This window comes from Branchiostoma lanceolatum, chromosome 9 (assembly GCF_035083965.1).
Source record: "Branchiostoma lanceolatum isolate klBraLanc5 chromosome 9, klBraLanc5.hap2, whole genome shotgun sequence".
Lineage (NCBI taxonomy): Eukaryota > Metazoa > Chordata > Leptocardii > Amphioxiformes > Branchiostomatidae > Branchiostoma > Branchiostoma lanceolatum.
Window position 1 is genome coordinate 2,109,438 of NC_089730.1, and position 12,608 is coordinate 2,122,045.

Consider the following 12,608-nt stretch of genomic DNA (forward strand, 5'->3'; position numbering starts at 1 on the left):
TCATTCGATCCTGCAGGAGAACGAGCCTGGTCCGTCCAGCATGCAGTTCATGCCGTCCGGACAGGAGTCGTCAGTGCACCTGTACGAGCCTTTCATCCAGGTACTTGGCGCTGTGTAAGGAACATCAATTTAGTTTAGTCAGTGCCATTTAACAGAGACATTGATACTCTATCACTGGTTCAATCCCTGTCATTCATACTTGTCGCAAAACCAATCTCATCAAGGCGTTTGAAGTGGATGGTCTTTGGACAGAAAGCTTCCAGGACAATTTCAAGGAATAGTCGTCACTGATGTATAGAAATGTAGTCCTAAAGCACTAATGGCATACTTTATAAAGTATGTAAAAAATGTCGAACGTGATAGGTAATATTTCTTCTAATTGGGTCACTGTCACAAAGAGAAATTACGATTAACGATGACTTTTTATTCCAAAGTGCAACCTTAGGCATTTCTCTATGTATCTTAATTCAACTATATCGACGTCACTGATACACGAGCACGTGTGCGTGAGCCTTTAATGTATGTTGTGTGTATCGTTATAGTCACGTCGTTGCGTTTGTATTACATTGCATTTGTGGATAACAGTTGGAAATAGAATGATTCTCACCATGACAGGTGAAGTGGGTGATCTCGTCCTGACAGGTCCAGTCGAAAGGACAGTAACTGTTCGCACACCAGTCGATGTCTGTGAAGACATCAAAATGTCTCGATCATCATCTCATTAATCCTTTTGAATACTAGCTTGCAATAAGGCCGTTCACAATTCCGAGTACGCATTCGCAAGGTCAAAGGTAAAGGCCAATAACTTGCTCTCAACCATTGTTAGGGACCTTCACCTTTGACGTATCACTCACAAGACGCTACACATAAGTACTCCTAATCCGGAATGACCTTATTGTAAAGCATATGTGTATCAAGGTAATGCTGTTTCATAAATTTGTGTCATAAGTGGGACATAAGTGTTTCGTTGTCTTACCTATTTCACAGAGGTCTCCACTGTACCCTGGAGGACACCGGCAGCGGAACGAGTTCACGTCATCAACGCACTGTCCGCCATTTTGACACGGAGACGAAGCACACTCATCAACATCTGTCTCAAAAAGAAGACAACTTTAGGGAAAATTCTCTACAAATGGCAGCTTTCCTCCTTGATTGTGTTCGGCGTAAACAGATTTGTGTTCAAGGAAATCTTTCATGAAGTACCGTAGGCACTTCCACTCGGCAAGAGGTAAGTAAGCTACATGTGTAAAGCTACCAAAGGAGGCGTAGACATTGTCGTGTTGGCTCAATGGTTGAATTGTTTGCCCCGACATGCCAACGATGTTAGATCCTTGAGAAAGGCACTTAACAGGATTCTCTTCAATCCTCCCAGGGTGTTTGGGAGGTAAAGGACGGTGGAAGGAGAGGGATGGGCTGTACCTTTTAATCCGGTACCCTGATGCTCTGGATAAAACTCGCTACCCCTAGAGGAAAGTTATGAGACTACCATTAAAGACCAAAGGAATTGTGGTTATTTTATTACTGTAGCATTTTGTCTTCTACAGGTGCCACGTATACATTTTAAGCAGCGAAGAGCTAGGGCAGAATAGGCAGAAGCATTTGATATTGAATTTTGCTGGCTTCAGAACTAACTCTGAATATGAAACGTGTACATAAGTACTCACTTGTCTCACAAAACTTCCCATCAAAGCCGTCTGGGCATGCGCAGAAGTTGTAGGACTCGTCAAAACACGATGTACAGTTTCCTCCGTTATAGCAAACGTTCTGTCCACATGGTTTTGGTTCTGCAATGAGACAGAAAAAACAAACATTTGTTTAAAAAAAACTATTTCTTTGAACCAATGGAAGGGAATATGACTTTCATATCAATGTTTGCGACATGGAATACAGTTGTGCTGTAAATGACCGTCTTTTGTTGGCGAATGCTGGTTCATTGTAAGTAATGATATTCAAAATATATGAACATAAACAATTGTGATCATTAATTGTTTTATTTATTGATTGGTAGCTATACAGAGAAGAAGTCAAACTAACTTATAATATACCAAGAGTACAAATTCATATACAGATTCAGAGCTTTAAAATTGCTTGATTTCAGCTTAATATCTATAGGACCGAGCTGTTGCTCTTCCAATATAAACTTCGTGTATGTCTCATAACGAAACTTCAAACACTGAAATTGAAATATTACCCGATTGACAGACATAGTTGTGAATCTCCGTGCATGAGGTGGTCTTCCCCAGATAGTTGTCTGAGCTGTCCAATAACAGGCACAGGTCACAGGGTGCAGCTGGCTCACTGGACGACCACTGAAACTCATCTGGTAAAACAAACCATACTCTATTAGATACTGATGACATGATGAAACATGCAATCGTTGGATAGAGGAGGTTATCTATGGATTAGAAAATTCAAGAACCGTGATGAGATGGTAAAAACGCAGTCATGTTTGGGGCCGTATTCTTCAGAAGCATCGTCCTAATGTCTTAAAGTCTAACGTCGTAATATTAATCCTTACATTTCCCCACTACTCCATAGCCTATAGATGTTATACTCTTCGACGCTGACACTGAACCGTTAAATATACCCTTACCTCTTCCCTCATAACCTTAAGGAAAATTGGCCTGCAGGCCATAGATAAAAAAACCGACGTTCGAACAAACGAACCTGAAATGCTGGATCCATCGCTGTATGCGAGACTAACTGGTAGAACTTTCCCAGCAATCCAGTGGGACACGTCACTGGAGGCTGCGATGCTCTGACCAATGAGATTCTGTTGTTAGGCCTTTCGGACATCCGCCAGGAAACCGCCCTTCGCACCACACAACAGGGACGCGGCATCATAGGAGGTGGCAACGGAGGAGAACTGGTAACATGCGCCTACATCCAAAACTAAAATAGATAACAGGCGTGGGAGTCATACTTCAGTGAGAGAATCAAACAACTTTGGACTTACTGGTATTCAACAAAGAAGCTGTCATGCACGTGATTCTGTTCCTTTAGTGATCCTAGGGTTCTACTGACACTGAGGGCATTTGGTCGATCATCTAATATACCAAATGACAAAGAGCAACAAAACATTGTCTCGTAGTGTGTAGTCGTCCCAACAAGTAATGACAATAGTTCAGTTTTTTCTATCTTGAATACTGAATAAAGTCTGAAACGAAATGGGTCCTGCAGTTGAAAAAAGCCGCTAAATCGTCCAAACATACACCACTTGCTCACTGTGAGCTATCTAACACCGAAAAACCATAGCATGTCCAAAAACAGGAGATCTCAAAACAGCTGCAGTACCTCATGAAGTCACAACTTATCAAACTTGACCTTCTTTTCACAGACCCTGCTATCGAATGCCATTATGATCGATTCACAGCTTCTCGAGGTATGCTGTACATTGACACACAGAGATGCACATGTACAAACGGCACCTAAAACATAAGCTTCTTGGCGAAGGTAAACAAAACCGTTCCGAGAGTCCACCATGTGTCGTCCGATTATCCTGAACGTCTTCTTTGGCTGGAAAGTTAGTTGAAGAAGTTCTAGTCAGACAATTTGGCTTTTTCAATATATTACTAGTGTCTCAATGCATGCTCCAGGTACATACGTGCTTCGCAGTTATCGCCGGCGACACCTTTGGGGCAGACACAGGAGTAGCCGTACAGTTTGTCCACGCACGTACCGCCGTTAGAACAAGGGTTGCTGACACACTCGTCTATGTCTGGAGGACAGAAAACTTTACATTATCAGATAGCCAATAACAAAATGTGACATTTGGGATAACGAATTTCATTGCCTGAACATGGTTAAGGAAAATAAGCTGGCACATGGACGCAAACTGCTGTTATGAACCCGCCTTCCGTATTTGATTTAGCACGTTGTACAGCGATTATTATGGGAGCCAACACACCTATCTGGCAGTTATCTCCGGTTGTGCCAGCTGGACATTGGCACGTGTAGCTGTTCACTCCATCGATGCACCTCCCTCCGTTCACACAAGGGCTACTTGCACATTCGTCGATGTTGACTGTAACAGATAAAAATTATTTCCAATTTTCGCAACTACATAAATCAAACATGTTATATCACTCAACAGTTAGAAATTGGGACTAAGTCTATACGTCTATCAGCTCTATACGTCCCGGGAGTGCGTACGAGTGGACGTTGGGCAGTCCGGCGGGAGTGCGTCGGGAGTGCTTCGGGGAGTGCGTCCCTGAGATGAGTCCAGTAGCGGAGAAAAGGAGGAAGAGGTGGAAGAGGAAGTAGGGAGAAGTACGACCATGTAATTACACTCAAAGGGTATACGGAGATAATAGTCCACGCGTATGGCTCACCTAGATGTAGAAATAGATGAAATAGCATCATTGTTTTCTTGTCTATGTGATGAAGCTACTTACCCTCACAGTTGTTTCCAGTGTAACCGGTGACACAGCTACAGTTGTACCCGTACCCCTCGTTCTGGCACGTCGCTCCATTCATACACGGACTGCTCGCACACGCGACTGTAAAACATCGTAAAGCAACACTGGGGTAAACACGATAATGCATGTTTGATGTCCAGTGATACTGCAAAAATATAGAAGATATTTATGCATATATTGTGTGGAAAAGTTGTTCAAATGACTCTCACTATTAGTATTGAGTTTTACATTGAGTGGACAGTCAAAACGAACCATACTAACTTGCCGAGCCTTTACACACGGTGTACACGATCCTGTCCCCGGGAAAGGCGGCTGCTGTGTAGTAAAGACTGTTCCGACTCTCGACTATCTCGCGCTTGCAGTACGAGGTGGAACAGCTGAAAAAGCCGAAACTCCTCTGGTATGTATACGTAGCATCCGCTGAGAAAGCCAAGTTCACCACCTCAGCTACACGGCCGGCCGGGGCACAGCTGAGCACGTTGTTGATGTAGGGGTCGGAGTTGTACTCAGTCACACACCTGGAAACATGGTACAGTTTTCCGCTATGTATCTTAACAATAACAAAGCCCGATTTAATTAAAAAAGAGAAAACTGATGATTAAGTTCAATTATATTTTTTCATATTGTGTAACCGTCTGACCCACATCTCATTTAATCCATATGCGAATATTTTTCTTTACATTCTAGCACAACTAAGAGATTCGTGAAGTTTTCCGCTTTCTTTTTAATCTGCAGAAATGCTACGTTCTTGATTGAATCTTGATCATGTATAAGTTAGTTTCATTGGTTGGTAGGACAACAACAGATGAAAATGGAGGAAGTAATGAACTGTTCTCAATAATACCAACGAAATCAAGATATTTCAGAATCAGAAAAAATTCTAGATCGGCGTTTTGGTTCTACTTTATTCCAGATCACAAAATATAGGATCTAGGATACACACGTACTGCAACATCAAACAGATCCAATGTACCTGCTATAAGCATTAGCACCCCCGTTGAGTGTCCATGATGCCCCACAACCGGTGGGCCTGAGGCCGAAGTCTGCGCAGAGGTTTTGGTAGTCTCGGCACCAGTCTTCAGAGGCAGACAGCCCGTCCGCCGGCAGTCTCGCCTCGATGGCGAAAAACTCAATTTCTCGATAGCTTTGGTTTGCGGTACGGAGGACATCGAATGCATGGTTCTCGGCTGCGGACAACAGTACATTTTGTATGTATTCAGGTACAAGTGATAAAATTGAATGTAATGTAAATGTATACGTAAAAGTAGCAACTTTGCATGACGGGGAAAAATAATTACATCCTTTCTATCCCTTCCAGTTTACAGGTATCCCCGTTTAGATCGCATTTTGCCCAGACCGTGAATAGGGTATATCACCGGACTGCGCCTGTTGGCGACAATATTATTGTTCGCCAACTTTCTCTTGCGGTCACACTGACGTGAGGCGCACGTGTAGAATTTGTGACTTCTAAATACAAAATGGTCGCACCAGGAATGTCACATTTTTAGTTTCGGCCTCGATTTAGATATGTGCGCAAGACATTTTTATTGGGGCCACTGAATCAATAACCAATGTTGAAGGATAAACATTCATCGAAAAGAAATTTGCAATGATCGTGCCTGTACATATTGCAAAAGATAACAAGTTCGTGTCATTCACGTCAAATTTACCGATTGCGGTTATTTGGAATTTGAGCCAATTTTCGGCGACAAATTGGAGGAAACAGGCGCGGTCCAGTGAGATACACACTTTAGTTGTGCAGTCATTAGCAGGTGATTAGTACACTGGCAGTGGTGTTTGTTCAACTCTTTGTCAATTTGTAATGAGTGCTAGGCAGAGAAAGCATTTTTAAAGTCTTAGGTACATATATGACCTGGCTGGGGCTTAAACCCGCGACCTATCGAACGCACTAACGCGTACGCTACCCACTACATGTAGGTCATTGCATCGCACAGGACGAGAAGAAAACGTTCCAACTGTGTGAGAAGAAATCGCTCTGTAGCACTAGGTAACGAAAGAGTTTCCAAAAGTCCTAGTGTGCGGCAAGCTTTTCCGCGTTAGCCCTTTTCTCTATGAAACCATTCGTTGATCTCAGGAAGCACCGTATTCCAATTTGTTAGGGCCGGTTTACACTGTCTTGTGCGTATGTTCAAGACGGCATTTATAAGGTGCGTATTATGCGTACGTCTGCGTACGACATAAATTTGTTTACGCAACTCATACAGACCTGATATACGCATAAGTGTGACAGGGCCCTTTGATTGAAAAAGAAATTAAAGTTAAGTTTGCAGCCGAAGTAATTTTTTCGGTTCTATAACAAACCAGGCTGCAAAGCGGTAAGTCAAAGAAGAAGAAAACAACTTCTTCCACACAAACTTTAAACACCCAAAATGCTAATACGCAACTCATACGGACTGGTGTATACGCACAAGTGTGAACTGACCCTTACGGTCTGAATGTACAGACCAACCTCCTTTTTAGAATTTGCTAAAGCCCATTTAGCTCCAATATTAAACAAAGATGATTAAATCATGGGCATTGTCTTACCTGACGCCAGGACGGGTACACACAGCACTAAAAGCAAGACAGCGGTACCGGGACGGTCCATCCTGCACGGTGGCAAACTCTAGAATGAACAGCATCCTTTGTACTTTGTTCCTTTTTGTGCTCAAATGACTATAAAGTGGAATGTTTTAATTTCTTCCGGTAATAATGGCGACAAACAGATAAAAAAGTAAATGTTAGTATTCAATGTTAGTATTAGTTTGTCAATAAACAGTTACTGTCTTCATGGTAACGCTCCATTGTATTACTCCTGGTATAGCCTGTGCCGGGAAACGAAGGACTGTAACAGTTCATTAGGGGTGCAATTAATCAGGTCAATAAGATTGGCAATTTACCCAATCAGCGAAGTGTAAACTTATCGCTATGGGAGAAGTTCCATGCATTGTGGAATCTAGGTTAGTACTTTCCGATTTTCAAACATAAATGGATTAACAGTAATAAGTATTAATCTTCTGGAGGTTACATGTATTTAATCATATTATCTTTGAATATCTATTCATTAAGTCAACATGGCAGAAAAAACATTAAGATATCATCTCTGAGTTACATAAATCTTACAAGGTGTACACACCTATTTACTCACAGTGAATACACGAGAACATAAATTAAGACACGAAAACAAAGCCACCATGACAAGGTCTGGATTTACCTATTGTACAAGCGAATTGTGTAGTGAAGAAATAAATTGCACAGTCTGTTGTAACGGCATGTAGGGACACTGATTCGATCCAGCAAAGTTTCTCAGGGATCTTTCAGTGACCTCTGACCTAACATCTGGGACCATGTTGCAGTGGGTGGTCTGGTTTGAGCATACATTTCAACTGCTTAAGAGCCAATGTCTGTAAGTATGAAACAGTAGTGCTCACGATCAAAAAATCGATTTGGCTTATATTTTGCACATAGATAGTACTTGGCCCACAACCCCTGATAATAGCTTTCTTTCCGCTCAACACCCATCGTTGCCACAGCAAAAGCCCGATCAAGTTTTTGGGCCACTTTGACAGCTTTTTGTACGGTGACAACATGGAAATTCACACAGTTTAGAGCACACTCACTGCCAAATACTTAGCGGCAAACACAAAAAGGTGCTTTTAGACCAATGCTTAAACCTTTAGAAAAATGGCGTGACGTTGATGTGTAGGTACATAGGTAGGTATAATATATATATATATATATATATTAGTATTTGGGCATCCCCAAAACAATACGATGTTTTAAGGCTACAAAAAACGTTGATTTTTGCCTAACTTTGAGACGTTATAAGTCTCACTTAGTAAAATATTTCTGTTCGATATTAATACAACATATAGATACGTGAAAAAGCTACTAAATAATGCTTGCAAAGTTTGGATTCTTGTTATGATAGCCTGTGGTTGCTACCAGAAGAAGTTCACTTCTCGTGATTTCAGAAAAGATGTGATTTTTCCTAACTTTGAAATACAAAATCTGACGAACTAAGATATTGATGTAGTTCATTTTTCAGTCAAATGTAGACCTTAGTATTTTCTATGAATTTCAGGCTTGCAAAGTTTAAGAGTTTCTTTCCTTGCCGTGAATTTGTCCCTGCAAGTAGGCCATTTTTACACTTTGTCCTCAAATTTGGATTTTTGGCTGTCTTTGAACTGATAGAAATAACAAATTAGGATTTTTCCCTTACTCAATCTTTTATCAGATGTGGACCTTAGTGTTATCAATCAAATTATATTCTGAAAGCCTGGGTTCCAGTTTCATCGATGTGTGGCAGTTCCTGAAGGTAGGTCATTCTTTGCATTTGTCCCAAAAGTTGGATTTCCCGCTGTTTTAGGCTGATGAAAATGCCAAAAGTAGGATATTTCTGATCAATTTTTTTAATCAGATGTTGACCGTAGTGTTGTCTATCAAATAAATATTTTCAAACACTGAGTTCTTGCCTTTTCGATGTGTGGCAGTCCCGAAAAGTAGGTAATTCATTCCACTTGTCCCTGCATTGGGGCTTTTGGCTGTCTTTGAGCTGATGAAAATGCGAAAAAAAGGAAAACAGCAAAATGAATTTTTCTTAACTCAACTTTTGATCAGATGTGGATCTTAGTGCTGTCAATCAAATGAATGGTTCAAAAGTCTGGGTTCTTGTGAATTGTCAGCACATGAGCATATGTTACCATTTTGAACTCTGAAGAACGTCACTATTGTTTTAAAACATAGTTGTGGACGAAGCCTTTTGTAATACCATTTGTACGTTTTGTAATGATTATAGAATATAAGAAGTTTCTCATGTTTCCTTCCCAGGGCAAAGACTAAGGGGAGATTCACTATATTCGGATATCACGATATAGGTTGCACTTTAGAAATAAATATCAGGGAACCAAGAAATATAATTAACCAAATATGAGTCTGATTCATCATCCATACTGATTATCATAATGATATTTAGTGCTTTAAATTGTAAAGAGGACATGATCGAAAACACACAGTGCAAAACATGACCTAGTTTCTGAGAGGGCTAAACAGAAAGGAGAAGGGCTCTCATAAGATGTGATCATTCTGTTCACATAAAGTCCACATCTAATCATTGATTGAAGTAACATTTTGTTTGACAGCATTGCAGATAAAGCTACAGAGGCGTTTTCAGGTAAATGCAAAATACGGATGTCAATTGTAATGACACTGCAAGATAACAGGATTCCAGATTTCGGAACCAATCGTTTGACATATAGACAACAATTCGGTCAAAAACTGAAAAGATATGAAGTAAAAAAACAATGAGCTCAAAGACAGAAACAATGAGCTCAAAGACAAAAAAAATCCTAATTTGGAGACAAGTGTAGAGAATGACCTACTTTCTAGGAAAGCCATTCAGCACTGAAACAGGAACCCAGCCTTTAGATAGACCTTTGATAGAGAATACTAAGGTTCACACCTGATAAAATGATAAGTCAGAAGAGACAAGAAAAGGTGTTTTCATCAGCTCAAAGGCAGCCAAAAATTCAAGTTTGAGGACAAGTGTAAAATGGCCTACTTTTAATGACAGCCACACAGCAATAAAACCAGAAAAGGCCTTGAGAACCATTAAGATGATGGATTAAACAGATGAAACACTAAGGTCAACATCTGATTAAGAATTGATTCAGAAAAAATGACATTGGTATTTTCATCAGCTGAAAACAGCCAAAAATCCAACTTTTGGGACAAAGATTGACCTACTTTCATGGACTGCCAAACATCGGTTAAACAAGAACTCAGGCTTTGAGAATATCAATTTGAAAGATAGAAGTATAGTCCACATCTGATTAAAAAAATTGAGTAAAAGAACAATCTTATTTTCATCAGTTCAAAGACAGCCAAAACTCCAAATTTGGCAAAATATAAGCCAAATCGATTTTTTGACCGTGAGCACTATATTTGATCCTTACAGACATTGGCTCTAAATGTTCAGATATCATTACATCGTTCCTAAAGAACCCATGACGTGATCGCGAGGTTACCCGGCGCTGCAGGAGAAAACAGCCCGGATTCCTCGACCGTTTCGTTCTTGCCATTGGGACAGGTGACCCTGCTACACCGGAACAGCGACTTCATGGAGATTATACCTGAAAATTGCTGAAATAAAATAAAGTCTAGACAAAGTGACCATTTCATCACAAAGCTACACGAACGGTGTACCTGTTTGGCTTCCAACTCATAAACCTAGCATTTGCATGCCAAATTAGAGCTGTTAATGTGGAATTAAAGATGTAACTGGCATCGAACATTACCTGTCAGATCGGTTCCGTTGAATCGGCGCATCAATGCTTGTTTGTTTTTCTCAATTTTTTCAAAGACAGTCGACTTTGAACACCGGTCTCATCTTTTTACAATTAGAGTTGAACCCCTTCTAAATTGTTTGAATATCAATCTCGGCAATAGATTTTAGTGTGTCTTCATAAACTAGTCTCCAAGCAGACCCAACGGTTGCAAAGACCGTATCCAACTGGTAGAATGAGTTTTTATTGCAAAAAAGATATTCCTGCCAGTTGGATACGGTCTTCGCAACCTATAGATTTGCTAGGAGATTAATCAACGGCTTATCGTGAAATTTGTATTGTAAATCCGCGTGTGTACCTCAAGTTTATTAGGGTTCCATACTCTAGCCCTCACTTTTTCGAGTCTCTGTAAATTATGTTGCTGAGGGACTCGTTTCCGAGCCATTTCTTTCACAGACGACAACTCAATCCTTCAGGTTGTTGACAATCTGATGTAATGCTGCAGCTTCAATTATTGTGGATTTGGAAAATGTTCACTTATGGTCAACCATATAGTTGTTTGAAATAACACACACACACAGTCACACACACACAAGCTGTTGCAGGTAAATGGTTTCTATCACGATCATAAATACATGTATCAATACTATTGTAATACGCCAAAAACAGTTACTCATTTGACAAGCAACTGAATAAAATTTTGAAACAATTGTAATAGCCAGCGCTGGACAATCAACATAATTGTACGTAAGACCAATATAGGTTGTCACACGGCATTACAGAACGGTTAACGAAAAGAAATCCCTTACAAGAACAAAAGCAACCGGTGTTTGAGGCATTCTCTAAGAGTTCCTACCAACTGAAGATATTTAGACAGACATGAAAGGTATGTTTCTTCCACTGGATAGATAGTTACGGTACCTAAATCTACCTTAATCAGGTATACATTTTCAATACAAATATTTGGGTCTTAATTACGTTTACTGCCTATTTGGTGGTAAAGATCGCTGTTAAAAGAAGCCCAGTCATCAATATTTTTAGCAATTATCCTTCACGCAAATATTTGCTTGGAGATTAGCCAAATTCTTGGGGACGGGGGTGCTGCACCAAGGTACTTTTGCTTTGTGACGTCATATTACTGGGAAAACCAGACGAAATAGGAAACTTCAGGTTGACCATGTTATCCTGCAAGGGCACAATGTTTCTAGGTCTGCTGTAATTAAAAGTTTCTCTCTCACAGAAACTGCACATACAACAGCTGTCTGTCTGTTTGCTTTGCTGAACTGAGTGGGATAGATGAAAGTGGATTGAAGTCACTCCATTAGTTCAAACAACGTGCATGGGGTGGTAGAAGTATAATCACTACTTGGTCAGCAAGGAGGTGTGTAATTCTGTTATATATCGATCATAACTGAATTCAAAGTACTTTTGACACCAAAATACAACATTGTCTGATACCATAGCTGTTAATTGTAGAATATAATAAGAAAATAAATAGATATTAGTGTCCTTTGTCTCATGATTTTCTACTGTCTACCACCAAAGTATGACTACAATAAGATCAATCTCTCATTAGTGGGCATCGTATGAAGTTCCAATGCATGGCGACTGTAGACATCTCTATTCACGATGTTCGGATTATCGGCACATGACTTTTTGTTGGCTATTGTTTATCTCTTGAATTCAATATGAAGTTTTCACCACTTTTCATAGAATATGTATCATTTGCAATGTTGAAACATGTCATTTACACATTGAAGTCACTAAGGCATCAAGTCCAGTCAAGTGAGGTCAAAGCCTTTATTGTACCTCGAATGCTTGTTCGGTCGCAAGGCGGCTTTTCAACAAGGTCCAGTAGAGGGTTCAGAGCTTTGTGGTCGAGTGTGTTCGTCTCAAAAACGTATAA

At 40.3% G+C, this 12,608-nt stretch overlaps 2 protein-coding genes across 2 annotated transcripts in view; both read right to left on the reverse strand.

Annotated features, from left to right (window-relative positions):
* On the reverse strand, positions 1-2,685 carry LOC136441939 (fibropellin-3-like). Its single transcript, XM_066438502.1, has 6 exons — positions 2,652-2,685; positions 2,192-2,320; positions 1,665-1,784; positions 977-1,090; positions 608-685; positions 1-110 (listed from the first exon to the last, which is right to left on the reverse strand). The coding sequence occupies exons 1-6, from the start codon at positions 2,683-2,685 to the stop codon at positions 1-3; spliced, it is 585 nt and encodes a 194-aa protein (XP_066294599.1).
* The window catches only part of LOC136441940 (fibropellin-1-like), a 26,763-nt gene continuing 16,835 nt past the window's right edge, over positions 2,681-12,608 (reverse strand). Inside the window, exons 11-16 of the mRNA XM_066438503.1 lie at positions 5,392-5,605; positions 4,680-4,960; positions 4,395-4,499; positions 3,908-4,024; positions 3,605-3,718; positions 2,681-2,892 (exon numbers count right to left, since the gene is read on the reverse strand). Coding sequence (XP_066294600.1) covers positions 2,780-2,892; positions 3,605-3,718; positions 3,908-4,024; positions 4,395-4,499; positions 4,680-4,960; positions 5,392-5,605 — 944 coding nt within the window. The 3' untranslated portion in view covers positions 2,681-2,779. The remainder of the gene's footprint in view (positions 2,893-3,604; positions 3,719-3,907; positions 4,025-4,394; positions 4,500-4,679; positions 4,961-5,391; positions 5,606-12,608) is intronic.